The sequence below is a fragment of the Phoenix dactylifera genome, chromosome 7, assembly GCF_009389715.1.
Source record: "Phoenix dactylifera cultivar Barhee BC4 chromosome 7, palm_55x_up_171113_PBpolish2nd_filt_p, whole genome shotgun sequence".
In the NCBI taxonomy this organism is placed as follows: domain Eukaryota; kingdom Viridiplantae; phylum Streptophyta; class Magnoliopsida; order Arecales; family Arecaceae; genus Phoenix; species Phoenix dactylifera.
The window spans coordinates 167,130-194,882 of NC_052398.1; the positions used below are offsets into that span (position 1 = coordinate 167,130).

General features: G+C 35.4%; 1 protein-coding gene across 4 annotated transcripts; it reads left to right on the forward strand.

Moving 5' to 3' along the window:
- Positions 1 to 594: 594 nt before the first annotated feature.
- Positions 595 to 27,124, forward strand: LOC103721519 (ribulose bisphosphate carboxylase/oxygenase activase, chloroplastic). Of its 4 annotated transcripts, XM_008811770.4 has the most exons (13): positions 600 to 958; positions 1,097 to 1,182; positions 2,133 to 2,142; positions 7,754 to 7,816; positions 9,111 to 9,224; positions 11,611 to 11,672; positions 14,702 to 14,756; positions 15,075 to 15,276; positions 19,829 to 19,935; positions 22,681 to 22,736; positions 24,424 to 24,516; positions 26,392 to 26,568; positions 26,752 to 27,124. In XM_008811770.4, the coding sequence occupies exons 1-12, from the start codon at positions 631 to 633 to the stop codon at positions 26,497 to 26,499; spliced, it is 1,284 nt and encodes a 427-aa protein (XP_008809992.2). In that variant the 5' UTR covers positions 600 to 630; the 3' UTR covers positions 26,500 to 26,568; positions 26,752 to 27,124. The 4 variants fall into 4 exon arrangements, with proteins under 4 accessions (XP_026665995.2, XP_008809992.2, XP_008809993.2 ...); XM_008811771.4 differs by lacking the exon at positions 9,111 to 9,224; XM_026810193.2 differs by lacking the exon at positions 7,754 to 7,816.
- Positions 27,125 to 27,753: the final 629 nt, after the last annotated feature.

The window sequence follows — 27,753 nt, forward strand, 5'->3', positions numbered from 1 at the left end:
TTTCTTTTCCATTTAGAGATATGTTTGGTTGGAAAAAATTGGGCTTGGGAATGAAAATAGAAATAAGTAACTCTTATTTAAGCCGTTTGGTTAGAGAGAGTCTCATTCCGATTTCAGTTTTAAAAGAAAATAAAAATATACTAGAATCCTTTCAAATCTAATTCAAACTTTTTTTTAGTATTTAAATTCTATTTTGTTTTTGATTCTAGTCACGAAACAAAGGCATCAAGGGACATGGCCCATTCATACTCGTAACCGTACAATTAGAGCCTGGTATGAGATTTTTGTTTGTTTGTTTGTTTTTTATCTATCTCCCAATCATGACATATAGCTCATGCAGACCTATGATTTTTTTTTGGACGGCTGAGATGGTCCGGTGTCATGTTGGTCCAGCTCAGCCACCTCCCAGCCGTTCAAGATAAGCCCGCTATCTCCACACGCAGCAGAAGCGATGCGCCCAACATTTTACTCATGCATCCGAAAATCTGGACCGCCCAACCCAATGTCCACCCAATCCGACGGTTACGGCAATCCCAATCATACCTGGGCGTGGGGCTTCCGCAAGCCTACACTCGGCAACGGTTATATTTCCCCTCCAAGAAGAAAGTTGGAGCGAAAACCAAGAAATAAATGGCGGCCCTCGGCTTTTACTCCGACCTCGTCCTCCTCTTCCCCCGGCGATCTTTTGTCTTAAACCCTAGCCCCAAGATCAAGGGGAAGAAGAGGAGGCTCGCTCTCTCGATCCCCCCCAGCTGCTCCCGTCGATCTCCCAATCGGCCGCCGCCCGACGGTCCAAAGAAGAGGATCTCGGAGCAGTCCTCGTGGGAGTCCAAGGACGCGGACGGGAAGGACTACTTGTACCGGCTCGGGCAGGAGGCCGACAACATGAACATTGCGGTCGGGGCCCGGAAGGGGATCGTCGATGATCTCTTCGTCGGCGAGTTTCTTGGAAAAGATTGTATGGAATTCCTCTTCTTTTCTTGGAAACTTGCCACCTTTGTTGCAAGTTTTTTAGGGTATTTTGTTGGGAATGATATGGATTCATTTTTATTTATTTTATTTTTATTTTAATTGTGTTATTGTTGGGTTTTTGCAGCGGATATTGTTTTCGATTACAGGCAGAAGGTGACGAGGTCGTTTGAGTACCTCGAGGGCGACTATTACATAGCTCCAGTTTTCTTGGTTAGTTCTTTCTCTTTGGTCTCAATTAATTTCCTTTTTTGTTATGATTGGTCTTGTATAATTTAGTATTTGATTGGTTGTGGTTGTCTTGGAATCAGACAAAGTTTGATATTTAGTGTGTGAAATTAGCCAAATTGAAGGATTTGATGGTTCTTTTTCAAAATTTCTTGAGTTTCTTTTGTAAAATTCTTATCTTTCTTTGTCATTGTTCTTGATTCTTGAAGGCTAAAGCAGCCACTGTCTTCATGAGCTTTGTGTGAGGAGTTGGCAGTTTTTGGTTTAATTTTGGTTGCTTCTATTAGGGGCTCTTGTATAGATCTTTCCGTGTTGCTATCTTGAAAGACCTACGTTTCTTCTTGAATATATTTGCTGTAAAACATTGCTGAAACTTGGGCTACTAGTGCTGGAAGTTTGCTAACGTACAGTTCTGCATTTTGAAAGCCACGCTCCCATAGGTACAATTGATAGAGACCATGGCCCTGTGTATACCGAGTGTATGTAGAATACATGGATGTAACTTTAACACCATCCATCAGACTTCTGACGGATCATTAGAAGTTTGTAGAGAGTCTTTATGTTTTTTTTTTCCCTTTTTTCTTGAAAGGGAAAAGGAGGGAAGAATTCTCCCTTACCGAGGATCTTGATGTCTTACTCTAATTCGCTCAAGTTTTCAGATTGTAAACACATGAGGAAATTTTTTGTATTTTTTTTAAAAAAGAATGTAATGCTGCTTCTATATTTTGATGTTCTCCCTTATTGAAGAGAATCATGTCTACTTCTTTCATGTACATCATGAGATACTTCTTTCCATTTGTTTTGGCCTCTTTCTTTCAATATCCTTGTCTTTTCTTGTAAGCTACATGATTCACCATTGCACTTTCTTGATAGTTGTTTCACCTTCTAATAGTTGATCAACAGAATCTGACATAGTATGCTGGTCTATTGTACAGGATAAAATTGGTAAGTTCTATGAAACTTTGCTGCGAATTTGCAAGTGATGAATTTTGATGAGGTATCACATATTATAGAAAGCAGGAACACCAGCTGTTTTGCCTTATATGATCCAGCATGATCTAATATATTCATTTAAAGGGCCTTTTTTGATAATTTTTCAGAATTAGGTGCTTAAAAATGTTTCTTTGTATGTTTTATTGATTGGAAACACAAAAAGTTTCATCCAACATTTGTTACTTCATGGAGTTCTATAATAATCTTAATATTTTTGCACTTAAGTACAACATTCTTATTTTCTTTTCAAGTGGGAATTTTTCCTTCATGAAATTGGTGGTTGAAAAAGAAGCAAAATGCTAAACCCATGAATTGTGTCAAGCAATATCAACATTAACTTTTAATTCACTATAATTTTGTACTCAGTGTTGAAGTGTGGAAAGTGGCTAGTGTTTACACATTGAGCTATCAATATTTTATTTAGTAATCATAATATGAATTAAAAATTTGTATAATTTCTCATTTTGTTGGTACATGTTAAACTGAATGTATGCAGAGATCCCCAACATTAGACATTGACAGCTTTTGGTTTTGGAAGTCATTAGTGCATCAATAACAAAGCAAGACCCTTTCCTTCCTTTTCTTTTTTTGCCTGGTTCAACATTCTTTCTTAAAAAGAAAAAGCTCAAACAAAAGTTGGTTAATGGACAAAACATACAGTACTGATCGTACTGGAAAATGAAAATTAATGTATACAACTTTGCAGAGTCTGATAATCTGCATCACCTAGATGATTCAAAAATTCCCATCAGCACCTGGCACTCAGAAAATGCTTGCATGATGTTTAAGGGACTTCTACTATAGTTGTTGCATAGGCTCAAAACCATAGACTTCAAAATCTTCCTTTTGAGGTGCAAATATTTTATTTATTCTGAAAAAAAGAACAGATACCTTAAAACATGGGAGTCGATGTAGCTGTTATTTATAACACCTGAGTTAAAGAGGTAAATTTAGCTATTATTTAGAAAACCTGAGTTAAAGAGGTAAATTTAAATTATCATAATTAGAAATTTTGTTATTCAAGTTTGTGATCTTTATCTCTGAACTATTCTGTAGAAAAGCAGTATGATGAATAACGTTATCAAATCAATGTGTATTATCCTATATAGTCCTGTATCGGGTGATGCGATTTAACATGTGTTTAATAGAATGCATGTATCTTTAATTTAAATTAGCCAAGAAAATGGTGTGATAGCTTGTTAATATCAGCTCTGGGCAGTAATCTGCTGAATATTATAAGATTGTGTTTGATAATTATAGGCAGTGAAACCTATCTATTAAAATTCATTCTAATACCGTTGTCCATATGTGACATTTTTGATCCTGTAGACTACTTATTCATGCAATAAGAAAAAGCAAATTATAGTAAGAAGATAACTGCCTCTTCAATCTATATGAAAGTTCAATGGGGTTAATAGTGTTTTTGCTTGGAAGTAACAAACTAATAATATTTTCCGACCATGAACTTATGTACTTGACAGTGATTCATCAACTTTCATCATCTTTGAGATATTTACCTTCTTAATTTGCTGCAAGATGGAATATTTGGCCCGAAAATAAAACAAATTAAACTTTGTCTTTATCCTAAATATCTGTAGAATGATAGTATGGAGATTGAAACATGATGAGCAATGTTGGATGAGCTGTAATAATGCAATCAGAATCCAGTATGCACTATTGCAATGGGCCATAGCCCTCCCATGTGGTATATCAGTATAATTAATAGACAGTCTGATTGCTTGCAGTATGAATATCACTCTGGTCATCATAAATGTAGGATTGCTGATGGCAACAACCATGCTAGGAAGATGGCATGGGAAAATGAATTGAAATCTTTGAGTATGAGTCATTATATTGATAATTTGCCTTGATACTGGAGCCAAAAAATGCTACCATGTTTCTTGCTTTTCATGGTTATGAGGGTGTCTTTAAGAATACAAAGAAATCTGTATTACATAACTAATATATAAGACTACTATCTCAACTATGATTAGTGGAGGTCCTAAGTTCTAATGCTAAGGCAGAAGGAGAGGAGATTGAACAGCCGATGTTAGTCATACTACCTTGAAGGTATTGTTACATAGTGAATAGAGCGAGGAAGACTAATAGATCTGCTCACCATGCTCATTGCTTGCTCAATATGAGATTGAAATATGGTCAGAACTAATATGGGTTGACAATTTTGTGTAGGATTTCAAAGTGGTCTGCCATAAAAATTAAAAAAAAAAATCCTTGTCTCAATATAGCTTGCTGTCAAGTAGCCTCAGTTGAAGCTTCATTAGTGTGTCAGTGGTGCATTAATTGGTTGTTCATGCATAACTGCTAATGTTGGTATATTTCTGCTGTGAAAGCAAATTTAGGAGGGACGGCAACCTTGGGAAAGAAGTAGCAATGTGCTAAGGTGCATCTTAAACTGATGCTGGAGATTCTACTTCAGATAGTAGTAACTGAGAAGTCTAAAGTACAGACATGCCAGATGCAATAAATAGTTTGGTGGAGGCACCAACTGTTGCCTGGTGGCTATAGAGCGCAGGCTAGGTGGAGGTATCCTTAGACAGGCTTTGTTAAAAGAAATGCAATTCTTCTCATCCATCTAATAGTGGGGGTGACCATTAAAAAAAATGATTATCAAACAATAAAAAAATCTGTAATGCTAAATAGGTGAAGTTCTCCTTACAATGGATTGCTTACTTGTGAATAATATTTCAAGCGACTAAAGAAGCTTTACATCAGTTTATTGAACCATCATATCATGTCATAACTCTACAGACCCACTTATGCGGGATTGGAACTTTCCTTATGAAAAGGGCAACAAGGTCCTGTATAATTGTTTGCCGAAGAGCCTCAGGAGGGCTCCTCATCCATAACAGCTCACTGCTTCAAATGCTAAATGACCATAACTTATGACTAGTACTTGGCATGGATGACTAGAAGAAATGGTATAAATCAAAGAAAGATGAGCTAATGGTAAGCTAACCATGATGATAGTAGCATAAGAATTCGAGGTCGGGGTAAGAGCATGGTGAGGAGCACTCTGATCTAGGTGAGATGGGTTAGGGGTCTAGGAAGGTGTCACAGGGAACATTGAAGAACTCTTGAGAGAAACATTTGACTGGTTGAAAAAGCTAGAGTTGGCTCAGTTTTCTTAGTTACCTTCGGAAGTTAAAAAAATCTGTATTTGTAATTCTTGCTTTTGCTCTTTGATGAAGCTTGTTTATGAAGGAAAAATATCCCGCAAAATCCGATAAAATCGGATGCCAGGTCAGAAAATCAGTTTTAAAATTTTATCTATTTATTTATAACAGGTATAAATAAATAACATAACTATATTATGTTTACCATACCTCGATCCCGCAGCGGAAGATGGTCAAGGTACTCAGGAACAGAATCTGGTACAGGGCCAAGTGCTGGATCAGATACTGGATCAGATGCTAGATCTGGTACTGGATCGGGAACTGGATCTGGAACTGGATCTGGTGCCGGATCTGGTACTGATGGATCTGGTGCTATGCGAGGCCCGGATGTACGGACCCTCTACTTCACACGCACGCCAAGAAATGCAGGAAGGTAGGATGATGTCTGTATAGTGCAAAAACCCTTTTTGCAAATAAACCCCTGGAAGAAAAGAATTTCAAAAATTCTTTCTTCCCCTTTTTTTTTCTTTTCTTTCTTTTCCTCTTTCTTCCCGTTTCCTTTTCCTCTCTTTTCAAGCTACTCAAAAGATCACGAATCTCCCCTCTCCCCAGATAAAATCTCTAGCACAGAATGAAGAGAAAGCTAGCCTATTTGTAGGCAAAGACAAGACTGAACCAGGGAAGAGAAAACGCCAAAAGGGAAGAGTGAACGCCAAACGATTCATGATTTTATTGAATTTTTTTAACCGTTTGATTTCAATTAAATCAGTCCTATGTTAAAGAGGTTTCAAAACCGAAGAGACACGTCTCTTCGGATCTTCAAATGGTAGCCGAAAGAGGAAAGATCAAGCGGCCTTCGATGTGTTCGGAAGAAGAAGAAGAACGCGGTCCACGGGAGAATATTTGCAGAGAAATTGGTCCATGGACCGAGGAAGAAACCAGAACTAAACCGTGTCATTCAATTTGAGGGGCAAACACGTAAATTTCCAGACTTGACTTAAATGGGTTAATTCAAATGGGCTGAATCAAATGGGCTTGGGTCCATCATTGGTTCTAAACCAAATTGAAGACCAATTTGAAAGGTTTTGGATCCGGAAAAATTCCACATGAATCTGATTCATGTGAACTCCAATTAGTTCAATTTTCGGATCAATCCAAGTCACACTTGGACTAGAATAAATATGGAATAAATTCTAATAAAATCATCATGAAGCCCAATTACATTCATTTGAATCCAATTCAAAAACAAACTCAACAAATGAGTCCAAATCAATTTCAATTACATTAATTGAAACTTGATTAAGCCAGAATACAGACATAATTAAATACACATCCATGAAATTCAGTATGTACCTCATGTTCAGTGCTAGCTGAACATAGACAAAATCAAATCTCAAATGACCCACAATTTAATTCTCAATTAAATTGGATCAAGTCCTTCCTACTTAACTTGACTTATGTGCGTGACTCCGATAGGTTCGAACACTAAGCCGGTAGTACATGGACTACTCCATGCACTAATCGAGGTGACCATCTAGCAATGATACCCGACGTCCGGATAGGTCGAATATGCAAAGCAACATTCAAGAACCTAGACGTATGGTTGTTGCATAATTCATCCCTATGACCTTCGATGCTCAAGATGACCTCAGAGTGGACTGTCGACCTCTGGGTCCGGTCATCCATAGTGTATTTCAAATAATCAAATCAAGTGACCTATCACTTGGTTTACCCTGGCCAAGGTTTTACTGAATTGAAATACAGTGAGACATCAACTCCTAAAATCTGGAGCGGTCAATCCCATCTTGACTCATACACAGACTTCGCGAGTACTTGACTGCACCCAACATCCTTCCGATCCCTGAATTAGAAATTCAGGTCATCCAGTGCCTAAGTACAGTGAGTTGCTTGCAAGTCACCGTGACAGTCTCAGGTCTAAGGGGTACTTATGCCCATACCGTTTTTCGAGCTAACTCCCGACAGTGGAGTGCTACTCAGGTGAGTCACTATTCAGTGACGATGTACTCCTACATCTCACCTGTATGCCATACAGTGTCTCCACACTCCTTGGTTTAAGAGGACAACCAACTAAATGGCACACAACGACCTATACTTGACATAGCTATCGTCCAATTGACAGCTCGTCATTTGGTCGCGAACTGGTTCAAGGACTAAATGATAAAACCTCTTTTATCCACTAAATTAGTCCTAAGGACTTCATCACAATACACAGGAGTTCAATTTGAAGATGCAACACTTGTGATGAATAGAAAATTGCCAGAATAAATTTTTATTCATTTTAATAAAACATATACATAATTCAATTTCTTACAATTAAAAAATTGGCTTTGGGACACAATTCCCAACAGTTTAATATTTTGGTTTCCAATATTTCCATCATTAGACATTCATAAATACTTCTTTTGCAGCATGCCACATTGTGAAGAACTATATTGCGCATCTCCTCAATGTGAAAGTTCCTCTAATACTAGGTAAATAATTTAAATTTTTTTTTAAAAAAATGAACATATTTCTGTGAGGTGCAGTTATTATAGAACAATGTCCTTTATCTCATATGTGATTTTTCTAAAAGAAATCTTGATTTAGGAATGATGATTTTAAAGCTGTTCTAATTGACAGGCATTGCATTTGCTCACATCTTATCCCACTAGTCAGCTTATATGTGGGAGATGACTTGAAGATTATTTTCTTTTTTGACAAAAGAAAGCCTGGAAAACTATATATGTTGTGCCTATTTATTTCTTTTTTATTAACACCTCATCTATGCAATTCTGATTGTGTATATAGTTGACTCGAACAAGACACCTTTCCTATCTTATCTATGTATATTCTGATTGTGCATGACAGGATCATGCATTTAGTAACATATGACTGTCACGTGAACTTCACTATTTTAATCACCATACTAATTTTATCTGCTGAAGTGGTTTCTCTTCTTCTGACTTTATTTTGCTTATCTTTTTTTCCTAATGACGCACTTAACGAGAAATCTGTGATTTGATTGATATGTTTGCAGAGATATGTAATAAAACCTTGGGTTTGTGGAGATCATCTTGTAGTTCTTCTTCTTTTTTTTTATCTTCTATTACTATTTATATACTGGGAATTATGTTTTTATTTGCTGTTGGCATATAATTTGCGCCTTAGTGATGAATGTAATTCCCAATATTAAACCTTGTCTTCTTGCCTTTCTAATAGATTGTTTCCAACTCTAGGGAAACCATGGAGACAGCTCTCCAGTTGCATTAGCTTAAATTGCATAACCAAATTGGCATGTCTCCTTACACAACGGGCCTTTCAGGTCTCATGGCATGCCCCTATCTTATCAATTGATGCCTCGACTAGGAATTCAGCATAGTTCGAAGGGTTGATATTATGCTGAGAGTTGGTTGTGACATGCTCACAATTTTGATGGACTATATCTTGATCCTTTATGCCAACCTCAGAAAGTTGGGACAAGGCTTATTGCTTAAGATTAGGATATGCTTTCTTGATATTATGATTATTTTGGTAAGACCACATAATCATCATGTTGATTAGAGTCTTTTTTTTCTTTTAAATTTTCCAAACAGGTTACATCTTGTCATGTTGTTTAGTTTTTTCTGCCATCTTTAACCTGAGGTTATAAACCACTTGATCAACTTAGTTGTGGCCTCGTGGGTTCTTTTTTCCTAAATTACTTTCATGTCACAATTAGTGTGCTTGTCTTAAAATATATTCAAGGTGTACATACCAAGCAACACAGTCTGTAACTTGATTTTGTAGGCATCTGGGGAGGAAAAGGCCAAGGAAAAACATTTCAAACTGAACTTATTTTTCAAGCAATGGGAGTTGAGCCGGTCATTATGTCTGCAGGAGAACTTGAATCAGAGAGAGCAGGTAAACATGCATTTTCATGCATTTCTGAAAGAGCATTGGTGAAGTTTTCTCATCATTTAAAATCTTCAAGGTGATCATAAGTTGTCGGCTAATTTACTAAACTTTTGGGATGTTCGAAAGACTTTGATGAGTTTAATCAGTTTATGATTACTCATCGGATTGTATTAGACTTGAATGAGTAATTCCAAGAGAGGTGTTCCATTTCAAGACTTATAATTTTGTTTTCTTTAGTGATTCTTCATAGGAAGAAAATAATCCCACTTATATAGAGCAAAATTTCTAGGGAGATGCTACTCTCTATAATAGTGATTATGTATGAACTACTAGTTAAACCTAGAAAGTTAGAGTATGATGTTTTAATATCATTGATTGATGCGAAACGAAGGTTAATAAATTAGTGTGTGGGTGTATGTATTGAGATATATATATATATATATATGTGTGTGTGTGTGTGTGTGTATGTATGTATGTATCTATATATATATATATATATATATATATATATATATATATATATATATATATATATATATATATATATATATATATATATATATATATATATATATATATATATATATATATATATATATATATATATATATATATATATATATATATATATATATATATATATATAGTTTCTCCCCTTCTAGCAGCTGCTGTTGATAACTTCCAAATCAATATTTTGAAGGAGCTGTTCTTTATCATCTAGTAATCAGCTTTTAATAAAACCATTACGCACTAACTGATGGTTGTGCTCCATCCATGATTATAGTAAAGAGAAATATCTTCAATTTTATAAGACTAATAAGGTTTAGAAGGAATAAATATTGTCTAAGTTCTACCATTGTAGTCTGAAAGCATGAACCTGTAGGACTTCTTTACCCAAACACTGATTTCTTTTCCTTTGAATATAAAGTTAAAAAATTCTTTGCTGGTCAGTACAAGGCTAAAGGCCAGAGTATTAAGGAAACCCTTTCTGACTGAGGAATGGAAATCAAAACAGAACAACATAGTTTATAATGTATAACTTAAGTTTCCTTTCCTGTGAATTGTTCTTAAAGGTTTAAAAAATAAAGAAAGAAAGAATATGCTGCTTCCAATATTCCTTCTAGACAAAGCCCTTGTTTGGATTAAGCAGGTAGCCAACGAGCCTCATAGGTTTCGTGGTAACCTTTCCTGCCTAAAGTTGCCTTTTCTCGGAGTTGAGAACCAATTTTGAGCGTTGACATATGGTTCAGAGCCAGTGAAGGATGTTCTCAAACTTTGACAGATCATGCATTGGTTGAAGATGTTTCTACATAAAAATGGAATAGGTCTTGTTGGTATAGATCAAGTTTGCACTAAGCTTAAGAAATTGAAACGAAATATTTAGTTATTAAAATATCTAGTCAAGCAGAAAGATAGATTTGGCTGGTTCTCATGATGATGCGGTGACAGGGTTCCTATCCCTTTCTTCTTGTGCATCCTATTTGTAATTTTGTATCAGCTGTCTACTACATAAATCACCATCTACATTTATGTGAATTTGGTTTATCCTTTTTCCTCTTCTACTGGAAATATATTCTTTATTATCTAAAAACTAAGACCTGGGTATGTCTTATGTTTTCTTCTGCATTAAGAAGGTATAATTTTTTATGAGTCAAACAAATATATAAAATTGTGTATGTTTCAAAGAAAAGCTATGCACTTCTTGCACACTGTTTAATTTTTGTGTCAAATGTACATTTAAAATTTAATTGGTAATGCTTTTGAGGCATTTCTGACTGAGGATTTAGGGTTTTTTTTTTGCATATATACCCTTGCAAATATAGCTTATTGCATATTTCCTCTTAAAAATCATTATTTGCATATATACCCCTCAAATCGTCTTGTTTTTACATGGATAACCATTCCATTAGATTTTTTAGTTGATGGCGTTAAGAAATTATTGTTTTAAACATTAAATGATTTTATTACCCTTTTGGATCAATATCTGTGGCAAAATTATATAAAAATATAGCTCTTTTAATACAAATTGAATGTTAAATTTTTCAGTGGTATTGTCATAAAAGGTTAATAGTGTCAAACGAAATTCAAAATGGTTATTTTTTAAAGCCATCATCCCAAAATCTGAGGGGCATCCGTGCAAAAACAGGATGAATTGAGGGGGTATACATGTACATAGTGATTGGTGGAGGGTAAATATGCGTTAAGTTATATTTACAAATGTATATATGCAAAAAATATTTAATTTTATCAAAGTGGATTATGAATCCAAGAAGGTTTTCTTCATATAACTGTCTGCAATAAAATCATATGTTAAAGCTTTTGTTCATGTAGCTATATCCAATAAAATCATATATGATTGCTTAGTCGTACCTATCTTCCATTCTCTTTTCAGGAGAACCAGGCAAGCTCATACGTGAACGGTATAGAACAGCTTCCCAAGTGATCCAAAACCAGGTTAGAACCTTTGTTTAACTTCGACTATTGATATTTGTATGACTAAAGTTGTGGAGATTGCATTATTCTGTTACATTTTTTATTTTTTAATTTATTTATTGAATAAAGCACCTTTCTGTTAAGTTATTTTTTTTGCATTTTGATATAGTTAGTACTGAAGTGTAATCTCAAGAAACAGGAAGCTCTAGATCATTCACATTTTAAAAAAAAAAATCTTGCAGGAAAGTACACTATAAAGAAGTTAAAATTGATGTTTGTTTGCTTATTTCACCCATCAGTGGATATAAGAATTTCAACTTCTTCATAATTTAATCTGTTATTTTAATATTTGTATAAGTATGATAAACTACTTAGGGATAAGTATCAGATTGTGTTATGCTGAATGCTTTTTGTGAGTAACTGTAGATTGTTTTGGCAGGAATTTATAATAGCAGTATTTAGATCTATAATGAAGCAATTGATGATATGATATTAGATTTTATATTGACTTTAAGGTGAAAAAATGGCAGTGCTTTCGATATTGATATCTTTATCTCAATCTAGTTTTGCATCCTTCATGGATACCGGAATAGCTCTTCTGCAAAATAACAGTGAAAGAGTTTTGCTTACATGTCTGCTAGTTCAACTTTTTGAATAATTTCTTAATTTGTAACAAATTGAATTTGTAATTTTGTTTTTCTCTTTTTGTAACTTGAGAATGATATAATGGAGAATTCACTGGTATAGTTGGCATTATTGTAAACTGAAATACTCATCGACATGATTATCAGGATAAAGTTCTTTGTTATTGTAGTTAATTGTATGCCTCGATTATGGGACAATGTGATCATGATAAGGACATATGCTGTGCTACTTCACCCTCCACTACCATTAGAAATAGCATAACCGACAACTTTTTAGACATGTCATTTTGGATTTGGACCTTATAAATTTCCCTTCACTATTTCAATCTTCTGGAGGTTTACATCATGCATTATGCAAGCCTTTTGCAGATTGTTCGTAATAAAGTTCATGCATCACTTAAGTATTGTACCAAATTGGCTGATATTTCTTTCCACATGAACTTGCCTGGCAATCAGTTCTTGTTATCAACTTAGTGCAACTCTTAAGCCCACCTCCTCAATACTTCTTTCTAACAATCAGTATGTATGCGACAATTTGCATGCATAAAATAGAAAGTTATCAACTGATAAGTATTTTTAGCCTTTGATTATGCAGCAAGGTAGGCTAAACCAGACCGAACCGTCCAATTTAACCTGTACCGAGCCGACCCAGTAGGAAACCGGGTCGGTTCGCCTATTGGAATCGGTTCCGGTCCCAAACCGGACTGAACTGGCCGGATAAGGCCCAAACTGGACCAACCGGCCGGAATCGTTCGAAACTGACCGATTCCGTTTGAACTCGGTGCAACTATCCGGTTCGCACTGAGTCGATCCGATTCGGATTCGTGCCTCCTCCCCCTCAGCTTTTTTTGTTAAAAAGAAGTGTTCGGCCTTTCCAATAGTTTTTTTATGAAATTCATTTAGCCGTAAGACGGCTAAACAACTCCTCTCCAATTCACGAAATGACACCGATTTAGTGTGATTGAAGAAAGATCCAAGCCTAAATAAGATGTGCTTCCTCTCTCCTATCTCATTCTCTTTATTTTTTTGGCTTGGAAAAATAGCTCGAAATTTGCAAAATAAAAAGAAATCGTGCCAAAATTTTTAATTTGGGCTGGATTTTATTTTAAGTTGTAGATCTATGGATGATCTATACAAATTCTTCTAGCTGATCAGTCACAGCCATAGGGAAGTCGGTTACTACATGACTTCTTGTCTGAGATATCATTTTAGAGATATGATCGAGAGATGCTTAAATGAGGCCACTACGCTATCCGGTCGACTCGGTCAGAAGGGCGACATACATCCTTCCAATATAGCTGGACAAAGAAAGGCACGAATAGTAAGCAGGCAACAAGTGACACGAAGGGTAAGAAGGTAGCTGCATAGTATACCAAAAAAGAAAAACAAAAGGCACTTATAGCTCCAATGGAGAGTGTAGACGAGGAGCCAGTTCACTCAGATTCAGAGACCAGGAGCAGTAGTTTTGATGATTATTGATCTGCTGGCCAGAAAAAAGTGGAGAAAATAAGACCACCGTTTATAAGACACTGCCGCAGGGTGATCTTCAATTCACCGGTGAGTCCCAGTTTACGCATGCTACACAGGATAGGGACCACGGTGCATGATCTGGTGGAGCTTGCGAGGATCCAATTGCATATAAAAAATGGGTTGCTTGAGATAATTCAGGAAAACACGAGCAGCTGCAGATGACCTCGCACGTGGAGTAGATTCATAGACGTATCAAGTTCTAAGTCATATACTGAATTCTATTATCCGCAGCCACATGCAGCCTATGATCCATACGAATATGGTATGGATATGGTGCATCTGAGGTATCTTCCGGTGGCTACTACCCTATGTAGCCCGGAGCATCTTACTAATTAAATCAACTTGAAAAACTCAACTTGAAAAAGTTCAAAAAGATTGATTACCAATTAAATCAACTTGAAAAATTCAAAAAAAAAGGGCGTGCTGGTTCATGAACCGGCACGCCCAAGAGCACCGTCGGTACGGTACTGAACCAGTACCATACCGACCCACCACTAACTGGTACGGGTTCTGGTACTGGTTCGATGGACCTTGCTGTGTAGTGTACAAAATTGCATGAATTTGTAATGCTATTCTCTTTCTTTTTTCTCTTCTATATAGTAGTTAAAGTCCCAATTGTGATTCAATGAAGTCGTGTCACATCAAATAGTTAGTATACTGATAGAAAGAACTGCCAATTATTCTGAGCGGTACAAAGAAAGTTTACAATTATAATGTTTTCTTGTGTCATCTTCTACTATAGGCAAATGCCTTGTAGTGGTGGATGTACAATGCCACTTTTGTTTGTCTTTAAAGTGATTATTGTGGGAAGGATTTATATGGAGTTCACAAGACAATGTAGTTTTCATGTTAATGATTCAAATGTGGTTAATCCAGGGAAAAATAAGCTGTTTGATGATCAATGATATCGATGCTGGCCTTGGGAGATTTGGTATGCCATTCTTTCTTCTGTTTAGAAAATTATTTTAGGTGTGTATAAATGTAAAACAAATTTTGACATTGATTTTTTTTTTCTTTTGGTAAATGAAAATTGCCACTTCTTCAAGCATGTGTTGTTTAAATGAAAATTTTTCAAAATCCCTTGTGACCTGTTTGATCTAAAACAACCTAACTGGTAAGTAGTATTGTCATTTGTCAACTTGTCTTATTAGAGACCTAAAATGTTTCTCAGATTGATAAGCAATCATGACATCTGGTCTTATTTTCAACAAAATGGTTCTTAATGTTTTCCTTATATCTGCTCATATAGGAAACACACAAATGACGGTCAACAACCAAATTGTTGTTGGAACACTGATGAATTTGTCAGATAATCCTACAAGGGTGAGCATTGGGCAGAAATGGAGAGAATCAGATGTTACACATAGAGTTCCCATCCTTGTAACTGGAAATGATTTTTCAACACTTTATGCTCCCTTGATTCGAGATGGAAGGATGGAGAAGTTCTATTGGTATGTCTCTCATTATGGTGGATCTGTCATTTTAGTTTTATCTTGTCTTCTCCACTATAGGCAGTTCATTGTGAAATCTTCTTCTTAATTTGTTATTGCATGTGATATTGCCATGCTTTTTCATTAAAAAAAAAAATATTGCAGGGGCCAAGGTACGCGGTACCGACAATACCGACGTACCGGTGGGCATCGGTACCGGTACGGTGCCGAACCAAACCGAGCCGAACCGGTACTGTACCGATGGGGCTAAAAACCAAAAAAAAATTGGAGCCGGTACGGACTGATCGGTTCGGGCCGGTACCGGTTCGGTACGGGCCGGTACCGAGTCGGTACGGGCCGGTACGCGTCGATACCGAAATATGTAGCTGTACCGTACCGGTAGGGTTCGGTACCGGTATGTACCGGCCGGTACTGGCCCGTACCGACCGGTACGGCAGACCATGGCAGGGGCTGTATTTTGTAAACAAGAGGTTCCCTCAATTTTCTTTTAATTTCATCTTCTCAGAGTTCCTGTAGCCAGTTTTGGAAGCTTAGCTACTCTGATCCTAAAAAATTGCTTGTAATTTTCTTTTATTGATGTGAAACAATTGTTTAAACATTGAGAAGAGTTCCAAAGATAGGTATTATAAGGAACTTTGAAACTGAGGTTACTACGATATCTTAGTATGCAATTTACTCCTATTTGATAGAGGGTTTGAATATGGACTAAGTAAAATTTCAAACTTTTTATGTGGAGAATTTATATATTACAGTCCAATTTGGGAATGTTGTTAGAGCTTTGACCTTTTTTAGAAAAAATCTATTATGTATTGAATGTGAAGAGTGTTAGTGCTACATCTACTTTAGGTTTTAAAAGTCCTTAATTAGCATTAATCAAAATTGATAAAGTTTTGAAAATATTACATAATTGCAAATTAATAAGGCTTTTTATTGAAAACCCGGTGCTAAGGCACCATCAAAATTCACAAAGCTTTAAGTATGCTGTAAATATCTTGTTCATAAGGCATAATCCTTCCTCAGTGCATGTGCTTTGGTGGATGGTGGATATCTCCTAAGAGACTATAAGCTGTTTTAATCTTTTGGTATGCACCTTCAGTAGAAGCAAAAAAGACCACTTTGGTTAACTCCTTTAAGTCCCATTATAGTGCCCTAACACTAAGTAAGTTTTTGTTTTCAAACAAATCAAAAGATGGTCCATCTTCTAATTCTTACATCCAATTAATTTTAGTTAGGTTTCTCAAACTACTAAAAAGTAATGGAAACAAATTGTATTATATATGTTTGATGGTTAGAATTAAATGCCTCTAATGTCATATGCACAAAATTCTACAAAGGCCACAGAATTCAATTTAAAAAAGATATGGGCATAATTAGGATTTGTTTGTCCACAGCATTATATAAAAAGTTCATCATTATTCATTATATAAAAAGATATAAATAGTCTTATGGACCAAATCCATCAATATTTACTGCCATAGTTTCTCAAGCCTATAAATAAATATTTAAATTTTTTAATAAGAACAATTCTCTTTAATATTGGGTTTAATTGAGGTCTAGAAAAATTTTCCTATCCTAATCCATGGTCTAATGATCTTAAGATATTGAATTTATAGATTTCTGACCATATGTTCTGGGGTTTCTATATTTTAAAGCGGCATAGGTTTCATAGATGCCAATGTTCCCAAACTCACACATAAGAGAAGATAGTTGTCTTGGGCAAGTTTCTTTGGAATTCTTCGAGTATTGAGGAGGAAACAAATTGGCTATTTGCAGGTATGGAGAGGAGCTGACTCTAAGAAACTAGGCATGTAAATCTCTCTATTTGCCTTCTTTTATTTCTTTTTCTATGTGACTGAGGGGCTATTGCCATTTCTTGCCATGTCAAGGACAACATGCAACCAACGGAGCAGAGGGGAACTGACTCACTAAACATCAGTTGAGTCTAAGTGTCCTCAAGCTTCGGGCATGAAGGCCTCTGGAAAACTAGGCATAGAGACACGTGTATATGTATGTGTATATATATGTATGTATGCATGTATATATATATGCATTTTTATATGTATATTATATATGTGTATATATATATAGTGTGTGTGTGTATGTATGAAAGCTAGGCATAGAGACATGATATATATATATATATATACACACACACATATATACACATATATTCACATATACACACACACACACACACACACACATATATATATACATATATACACACATGCATATACACATACACACATGCATATACATATATATATACATACACACATATATATATATATATATACACACACACACACACATCTACATGTACATATACGCATGTGGTGTTTTATACTTATTCAAAAATAAAAGAGAAACTTAGAGTTATAGATGCTATTTAGCACATACATTAATAGAATAGCCATGATCTTTGCAAGTTGTTTTATTTATTTGCTATGTTCATTTAAAATATTCTGAGATAAGTAGATTGACAGCTAACTTTGATATTTATATTTAAAACATAATGATATTTTGCTTAAAGTATCCTTATAATCTTTTTAACTTTCTATTTAACATATAAGGACATTTGCTTAAACTGCATAGAAAAATTGAAGGATACTTTGTTTGAAGTGTCCAAAAAAACTTAGGACACTTCACTGAAAATATCCAACATTTAAGACTAAGAGTATCCTGCATAACATTCCAAAAAAAGTGCCGTGTCGGACTCTTTTTGTTGATATCAGTAGTACACTTCAAATACATTAATAGAATAGCCATGATCTTTACAAGTTTTTTAATTTATTTGCTAGGCTCATTTAAGATATTCTGAGATAAGCAGATTGACAATAAGTTTGATATTTATATTTAAAACATAATGATATTTTGCTTAAAGCATCCATATAATCTTGTTAACTTTATATTTAACATATAAGGACACTTTGCTTGAAGTGCCTAGAAATATTTAAGGATGCTTTGTTTGAAGTGTCCAAAAAACTTAGGACACTTCACTGAAAATATCCAACATTTAAGACTAAGAGTCTGCTGCATAAAATTCCAAGAAAAATGCCGTGTCGGACTCTTTTTGTTGATGTCAGTAGTACGCTTCAAAGTAGAATATCCAGCCATGTTGTGTCATGTCCTGCATGTCCAAATGTCCTGTTCATACTCATAGACAGTTCAAATGAAGTGTCTAAGTAACATAGCTAATAAACTAGTCCCTCTACAGATTCTTAGCTCTCACCCACCTTGATACCAAGAATAGCATAGCATCCAAATCCATATTGATGTTATGGGGGAGGAATTCTCATTTGTTAACAAATTCCAAACGTACCCAAAATGAGGAAACCATCTAAAGAAAGAAAATAATTCCTTTTGTTGTAAAAAAAAATTCCATTACACACGTCATTGAAGTGCTTCATGCTAAAATTACTTGGTAAAAATTTTGCATAGCATGGCCTTTTGCAGATGGTATAATGGTGAAATTAGCTTGTATGATTTGGACTTTAAAATTGATAGCATTGGAACAAAGCCTTCATGTTGCTTCATATAAATACCTTCATTGATATTTCATGCAAAAGTAGCTGTTGTCACATCTATATGATAGATAAGTGTCTATATTGTAGCTGAAGAATCAACATGCCGATAGGAAATATCCTGGCTATTGAATCATAGGTGCAAAAAAAGTTGACATCTTTCTTTTGTGAATAGCTGTTGGCCGCTACATGAATTTAAACTTTATATATGCATATGCTCTTCTGTTATTATAAATCTACTTGCATGTAGTTAGCTTAGCTCACCATGAGGCAAGTCTACCAGTTCCAGGTACAGACATAATGCTCTGCATCTCATCGTCTATAGCTTGGCATTTCTAGATTGCTTTGGCTGTTTACTACATACAAATACTTCACTTTCCTTTGAATTTGTCATTGTGGTTGCACCAAAAATAGCTCTAATAACTTCTCCCACATAAGCCTCTATAAAACAATGCAAAGAATTCTGAAACGAATTAGAGAAATGACAGTTGAAACCACAATTAAAATAATTTTCTTAATATATTTCCTATCCTACCTTTCCTGTTTCCCTTGGGAGGTATCTATATATCTGCCTAAAAGTTGTTTCTGAATTCAAATTTAGATTATATTATGGGATGGCATAAAGATGGTTTCATAATTATGTAGTGCTGTGTTTCTTCTCATGCCTTGATATCACATGTAGATCATTGACTTCATGCATATTTCATTATTGAAGTGTTAATTTTTATTTACACAATGTTCTGATTCTTCTTTTGCACTCAAACTTCATAGTTCATAATATTAATTTCATATTCTCTAAGAACAAGTAAAAGCATGTCTTGATGTCGTACAATAATCACTGTACTTCATGTCCTATACAAGCCACTATATGAATCTAAAATAGTTCTCTTGAAGGATTGTTGCATTCTCTCCATCTACTTAATATTGTTTTTCTCTTAACTGTTATTCCCACGAAATTGTCCTGCTTGATTCTTTTTCTATATTCCTGGTGGTGATTGTCACTACAAGAGCATTTTCTGCTAAATCAGGCAACCAGATCGTGAAGATGTAATCAATATTGTTTACCGCATGTATGCTAAAGATGGAATTTCTAGAGATGAAGTCATCAGCCTTGTAGATACATTTCCTAACCAAGGTATTTCTGCACTCGTGTATGTTCTAGAAGCCGTGTTCTGAACAAAATTGTTAATAAAACAATTTCTAAAATCTTTCATATAATTGGATTAAAATGAGGACATCACATTTTGCCTAATAGTATCGATTTCAGTAGAAAATTCTGAATTATTTACTTTGTTCTCTAATAGGAATCTAGATCCCTAATATGAATCTAGATTCCTTATTGCATCACCAATGAAATGTACTTTGTTTTGTCTTATAATAATATATTTCTAATTTCTTTCATGCATTCCTTTTTTATTTTGGAGGGTTGGGTGGCGGAGGGAGGGTTGGGAAGAAGGTGGGGGTGGACAGCGGCGGAGCCAGAATTTATTCAAGGGGAGCAAATATTATTTACAAAGAGATGCATAATCCAAGTCACTCTTAAATTCTTAATCAATTTGAGTAGTAGTGAATTAAATATAAATAGTAAGACTAATCTAATATTATATCATCAAGGATTTTTTATATCTCCTTATTCATCTTGTTTATGTGAGTGATTTATCTTTTTTCCGGTCAAAAGAAATTAGAGGTATCTATAATTTATATTACATTAGGTGTAATACAAATTATTTTAGATTTTGCAATACAGAGAAAATGGTAGAGAAACATACTTGGATACTTTGATTTATTCTTCATCTTCTTCCTCTTTTTCCCTTCTTCCTCTGTTACTTGGGGAGTGAAGGAACTAGGACTAGAAAATAGGAGGAATAACAACAAACCAGTAAAAAGATAAAAAATTGGGGGGGAGTCAGAAAGAATACCACATGCTAGCTTTTGAAATTTCTGACTATTTTTCTTGCCTCCAATTTGATAATGAAAATTGTACATCAGAAATATGAGAAGGAAAGGTAATAAATCAAAAACAAGCACTGACCAAAAATTAGAAACTAGAAAAACAAGAGGTGCGGAGTTTTTGCAATTCTGTCATGTTGAGAAAACCTTCTTCTCCTCTTCTTTTGGTACTTCACCAACTTTGGAAAGGAACCCCAAACGTATGTAGAAATGAGACATGGGTAGGATGAAGTTTCTGAAAATAAGAGTAAGATTTTGATGGTACAATTAAGTAAATATGCATCTTTATATCCAGTCAAAAAAAGAAAGCTATTGAGCCCATTATCCCACTTCAACAATTACCCATTATTTTAGGGAATCATACTATACAGGTTTCCATGATTTTTGTTTTGTTCTCTTTTTTTTTGGTGGACAGGGTGGGGTGTTTGTGTTGGGCGGGAGAGGGACATATTACACTGATTCTCCCATTCCTATCTCTATACCATGAGGATCCAAACTTTTGCTCCCCTGGCTCCGCCCATGCAGGGTGGAGGCATATGTGAAATATGGCCTTTAAAGGCAACAATATTCATGGCAACTGAATTTTGCTCTATCTTGCAATTTTAGACTTTCATCAGCTGACCAGCAATGCCATTACCATGGTATGCCGGTTCAGCCCGTACAGGCCGGTTCATCCTGTACCGGACCAGTCCGGTTCGACCGTGAAAAATAGTACCAGCCCGTACTGATCCGTACCGGTCCGAACCGGCCTGTACCGGCCCTCGTACTAGTCTGTACATGCCGGTACCGGCCCGTACCGGCTAAGCTAAATTTTTTTTGGACTTTTGGAGGCCCAACCAATGGTACCGGTTCGAACCGGTTCAAACCGGTACCAAACCGATCCGGTGGCCGACCAGTATGCCTACCGGTACCGATTCGGCGAACCTTGGCTATTACTGTCATAGGTTCTCCTTCATTTAGGTGTTGCCATTAATGTTTTCAATTCCTTTTTCTCAAATCTGCCTACCAATTATCTGAAGTTTATTAAATCTTTGCTATCATTGAGAATATAATAAAACTCTTAGTTCCTCATTTTTATATGATTGCACCAGATTGCACTTTATAATTTAAATCTGTGTTCTGCTTGAACTAACCCTGGTTTTTGACATTATGCTGTAAAGTGATGCTCATATCATACATAGCAGGGAACAACGTGGATTAGAGTGGCATGATGTCGCATCCAAGATAAACTTCTATTATTTTGAAACAATACTAAAAAATAATCATATCAAGTGTGAAAAAAAATTCTAGGTTTTAGTTGAGTGATGTATAAATAGAAGTTCGATTGATGTTAAGAATAAGGTCACAACCTGATAAGAGTGAAGGCATAAATAATTTAGATATGACCATTTAGATAGACTTGGTAATTGTCAACAAGGTTTTGATGCAACATTAAATCACCCTAGCAGATTCTGTGATAGAATTAGAGGATCTGTATGTTGAATTGGATGGTCAAAGAGTCATTATGGAAGTGGTATATGTCTTTGCAGTGTTTAATGCTGATGAAAAGGGAGAAATAGTTGCAGCCTAAAGTTATGCAGCGTCGTATTTAGGGAAGAGGAATAGATGTATATCTGAAGTTAAAGAAATGAGTTATTGTAGATTGTATGATGCCCAGATGGGTTTCTTGAATGTCCAAACAAGAAGGGAGTGTATGGCACTTAATGACAGGATTCAAGGATTAAATCTGTAGGGGCAATTAGTTGTTTCCCCTTTTTGTCTGTATATTGATTTTTGGTCTTTTAGGCTCAAATTTTTATGTAATTACATAAATTACTTTATTTAATTACTCAAAATTTGTAAATCCACCATCTGTTGAACATAAGAAATTTTTGGTTCTACATACAATGTTTTTTTTAAATCGAGCAACTCTCTTTTTTTCCATGTGCAGCCTTGGATTTTTATGGAGCAGTGAGGTCCAGGACATATGATCAGTCAATCTCCAAGGTTTCTATATTTATTAATTTAGTAGTATTTGGATGACTGATGTGAAAATAACTGGTCCAGTTGTGGATGACATTGTCATCAAGTTCTAAAGATAATTGATTAGGGAGAAAGCCGAAGAATAATTTGACTTAGTGTTAATTTGTTCTTTCCAAACCATGATGATTTCAGGAGCATCATACATCTTCAGCATATGAACCCTTGGGAAACTATCATTATTAAAATAAGATTCCTTGAACAACTATTTGCGCAATCGCGTGCGCACACAAATTCGGGTTAAGAGATAGAGGAGCAAATGATCAAATCTCCATCTTCCATTCTTTATATCACCACCACCACTCTTATTGTCATCAATACCCATCATGGCCTATGGAAGATGGGGAGTAGTCATAACTGATTGCTCCTTAACATCATTACATATTCTATTGCTTTTCAGAATACATGTGTTTTCCTACTGCCACTAACTTAGCACTTATTATTGAAAGATTAAAATAAATCATGACATTGTAATCTCAAATGTTCTTATCAGTGTTGTCAAAAAGCAAATGTTTAAATGTTTAAATGCCTAAGTTGTTGCTTAAATTACTGTGTTGCTTAATTGCTTAAGCGCTACGTATTTAAACATTTACTTCCACTTTACCATTTGAACATTTTCTTAAATGGTTAAGCAGCCGTTTAATCCATTTAACCACAAAACGAGCATTTGTTTTTGAGACATCTGCATTGGCCATCTTTTGCATATCTCTTTTGTATATCTGATATTAATTTGGCGATTGAAATGCACACACACACACATACATATGTGTGTGCGCGCGCACACGTGTGCATGCGTGCATCTATGTATATGTTGAGAAAAGTAATCTTTTACATTATTCTCATGATAAGCTCATGATCTAGATATCTCTATTTTGAAGGAATGTCTTTCTTCCTTCCGTGTATCTATTTGTTATTCTCTTATAGCTTTTTCTATTTTATCTTTAGATGTTCACTTTGTTGTATTCTTTCATTCTGAACCATCAGAACCAAAAATAATTTTATTGCTACTACTATTATGAGCACGTTTGTTTGTTTCTTAAAAAAATAATACTTACTAATATTTATCTTCCCTTGTTGCACTCCTACAATTTATAGTAACTAATAAAATTATGCTCTTATTGACTTAGAGATATATTCCAATTTATTTTGTTCAAAATTTACTGGTTGTTGACTATTTAATGTAAAAACATTAGGTTTTTAACAGTCTGTTGGATGTATTGAAGAGTGTTTCTTGACCAATTGACCATTTTGATGACCTTATCCCTCATATCAACAAAGGTCATTTTGGATGTCTCGCTGCTAGTTAAGTTCGTGCTGGGTATATGAGGTTCAGAAACCATGATCAAGATCTCTGCATCCATATATGAGAAATTCCACTATTAAGATCTTGATAATTGCTTGAGCATTTTGATGGATCTCAAGCATGATGATATTTTCTAATCCAATGATCATACCAATTCAAAAGTATAAAGGTTTCAGTCTAATATTTCTTTTCTTCTGATGATTTAGCTTGCCACTGCGCTTTGGTTTCTAGATGAAAATTTGTGCATCATATTAATATTCCATTATCATTAGCCTTGTAGTAGTTATATTAGCTCCAATGGCATTGTCATCTGTGCTATGTAATTATTTAAATTCATGAATTATGTTGTAGTGGATAAGTGATATTGGTGGATATGAAAATCTTGGTGAGAAACTTATGAAGGGAAGGAAAAACAGCAAGCTTCCTACATTTATTCCTCCTAAGGTATGAACTTGTTCCATCACTCCTATTTGCATTAAATTATGTTTTATGTTTCAATGCATACAATCTTTCCTTTATTATTCACATTTACTAGCTGTCACCTATTTATCCTGCTGCACGCAGACAAACAAATGCTAAAAATTTTCCATGTTTCAATTTATCTGGTAGGAGCAGAACGTGCAGGGAGGTTGAATGTGGCATGAAATAAGCCATAGGGACTGATATAATTTATAGTATAAACAAGTTATACAGGTTTATATAAGCATATAATAATGACAAACAACGATGTAGTACACAACTTTATAGCTGATTCACACCTCTACCTGACCCTGGCCCACCCCAAAGGGCACACCATGGGAGAGAAAATGCCCAAATGAAGCACCAATTCAATGTTTGTCCTTAATGCTAGAACAAGTGAATATCTTGCTTCCCTTTCTTAAGGAGGCGAGGGACCTCCGAAGAGAAAGACGCTGGCTTGAAATAGAAATATATTATTATAGGAGTTTATAACTCTGACATCATATTTGATTGGAACATGGCTGAAGAGAAGTGGTGCAAGCAGATGTTGATGAAGGCGGCAAAAAAGGCAAGGGAGTTGCATAATAAACATATGGCAATGTAATTACAAATCGTCACTACAAGAACTTGCACAATATTAAATCAAAAATGTTTCCTATGATGCCCACTTAATATTAAAAACTTCTGCATCACGGTGGTTTTCAAATTTTTATGTCACATCAAAGAATCGTATTGGTGATAGTGGAAGCATCATTAGTAATGATAAAGCTACAATGAGTACATGGCAGGATCACAATGTTGCGAATTGAACACTAAGAGGATATAATTGTGAGAGTTGACATTGAGATCAAGACAAAAGACAATACAGTGTAATCACTCAAAAGGGAAACATTAGTGGAGAAGGTTGGGCTCTGGAGTATGAGGGGCTGCTGCTTGTAGTCTTTTCATGAAAATGAGAATTTTTCACACCCAGACAATAGAAATGTGATGCAAGAAAAGGAGTGAGTTCATGTTAGGTTTAGGTTTTTATATTTTGGTGATTACATTGCTGTATTGCAAGGGTTATTATTTGAAGGCTAGTGTTCAAACCATAGATTTAGATGCAAATAGAGGAGGACTGTTTCTGAGGTTTCCAATGTTGTTATAAACCGTGGTTTGCTTGAATTCTGAAATTTTCCAAGGATGAGACTAGTTATGTGCTTTCAAGAATTTGGTCCTAGGAGGGTTCATCAAAAAAAAGGTGTTAAAGTATTATGTAGAACTAAAAATGCTAACCAACAAAATGAAGATGACCAGAAGAAGGAATTGTTCGTAGAAGAACTTATGAATCATCACCAACTGTTTAAAGTAGCACTTTCATACTAGAGTTGCACGATGGAGAAAATGATAGCATCTTGGCTGTCATTGAAATTCTGAATTGAATTCATCACTCTTATTAGAAAAAGATAAAAACCAGTCCTTAACTCAGTTCCAATGGATTTAGAACTTTCTTGAGATATAGCTTATCAATCTTGGACTCCATTAAGAAGCATCCTACTCAAAAGGATTATATCTCACACAAACTCACGGAACTAATGCGACTTGTAGAAAATGTACATGACTGAAAAAAATCATGACAGCCAAAAAATCTACATGATGAACTAAAAAAACTATCATGCTCGTTCATTTCCATCTCTCACTGAGCAAACAATAGCATCTAGGCCCGTCACAAAACCGTTTCTTCTGAACCTCTTAGAACTTATGTATCATGAACCATGTCTGGAGATAACAGCCTTTGTTTGAGAGAATAGTATTTTGATTACTAATTTAGCAGGTAGACCATGTTTGATTGACTGATTAATTCCATTTTACTTGGAACAGCAAACAGTTGAGACTTTGCTTGAATCAGGACATTCCCTTGTCAGGGAGCAGCAGTTAATAATGAATTCCAGACTCTCGAAGGAATACATGAAAAATATTGATGACTAGTTAAAGGTTATTCAACATATATGGGCTGTTGTGATTCCAACTGCTGTTGGTGCTATACGACTTGAAGAGGTTCGTATGGAAAGTGATTTTTTTTCACAAGCCTAGGGTTAGTATGTAACTTTGTTTTTTCATTCTACACATGACCAGTTCTACTCACCATTATTAACAATCATGATGACATATTAGTCTTCTCTTTCTCTCAATCTTTCTATGATCTTTTTGTATCCCTAATATTTTGGAAAATGGACACAGGAAGCAATATGGGAAATGGAAGCGGAAAATAAATGTCCTAACCCGGGAAACAAGGAACTGATCTGCAGAAATGGAAAACATTTTATTGCATTCCCTGTTACCAGATTGCAAATGCTGATAATGGCAAGCAGATAGCAATAGGTGTTATGATCATTCTAATTTATGTTTTCATTTTTTCCGAGGGCTAAAACCCTGGATATTGGATCGAGACAAGAGGTAAATCTCCCAAGAAAAATCCCCAAAAAGCGGAATAAATAAATAAAAGAATAGTGTGTGTGTCTTTCGCTAACGGAAGCAACGGACCCAACGCAAGAACTGTGATATTACTGTAAAAAAATTGATTTAAAGATAAGCATATTAATTTCCTATAGTATAGCTGCTTTGTTATTATTATTGTTATTTGCTTTTCTGGATGGGAAAAATGAAATAGTCAGAATTAAGAAATTTAACCAGAGGTAGAAAAATAAAATAAATAAAAAGAATAAAGAGAAGCTATTTTTGTGCTTTGTTCGGCTTTTGGGAGACGGAGGGGAAGAGGGGCACCGCATGTGGCGAGCCGCTAAGAAAAAATCGACGGAAGGTGTAATGACGCCTATGGTGGGTGGCCCACGGAAACAAGGAATATAGCCTGCGAAAATGATTGGGGCTGTTTGCTAATGACGCGTGGCTCGTTCTACCGTTTAAAGGTAGAACTGGCAACGTGGTGGGAGGTGAGAGGGTGAGAGAGCCATTTTGTATTGTTGGGGATATGTCCGGTTTAATTATCGGTATCTGATATGGATAGCATATTGGTATTTGATATATTAAAAAAAAAAATTGTATCATATCGATACTGGTACCAGTATGTGATCGTATTGATATCGAGATGGGAATTGGTTGAGGATATTAGGGGAAGAGTTTAAGAAAAAAGCAGGTTGGTGTGAATGCAGAAGGCAGCTGTCGACCAAGTGCCCTCTCAATCATGCTGAACATGGAACAACTCTGAATCGGAGCAATATTTGG

What these genes read in the sequence shown, in the direction of transcription:
- LOC103721519 (XM_008811770.4), top strand. Translation starts at nt 631, where the DNA reads ATGGCGGCCCTCGGCTTTTACTCCGACCTCGTCCTCCTCTTCCCCCGG. An exon ending in CCCAAGTGATCCAAAACCAG is followed by an intron (nt 11,673 to 14,701) that starts GTTAGAACCTTT and finishes TGGTTAATCCAG; the next exon opens with GGAAAAATAAGCTGTTTGAT. An exon ending in AGGATGGAGAAGTTCTATTG is followed by an intron (nt 15,277 to 19,828) that starts GTATGTCTCTCA and finishes CTGCTAAATCAG; the next exon opens with GCAACCAGATCGTGAAGATG.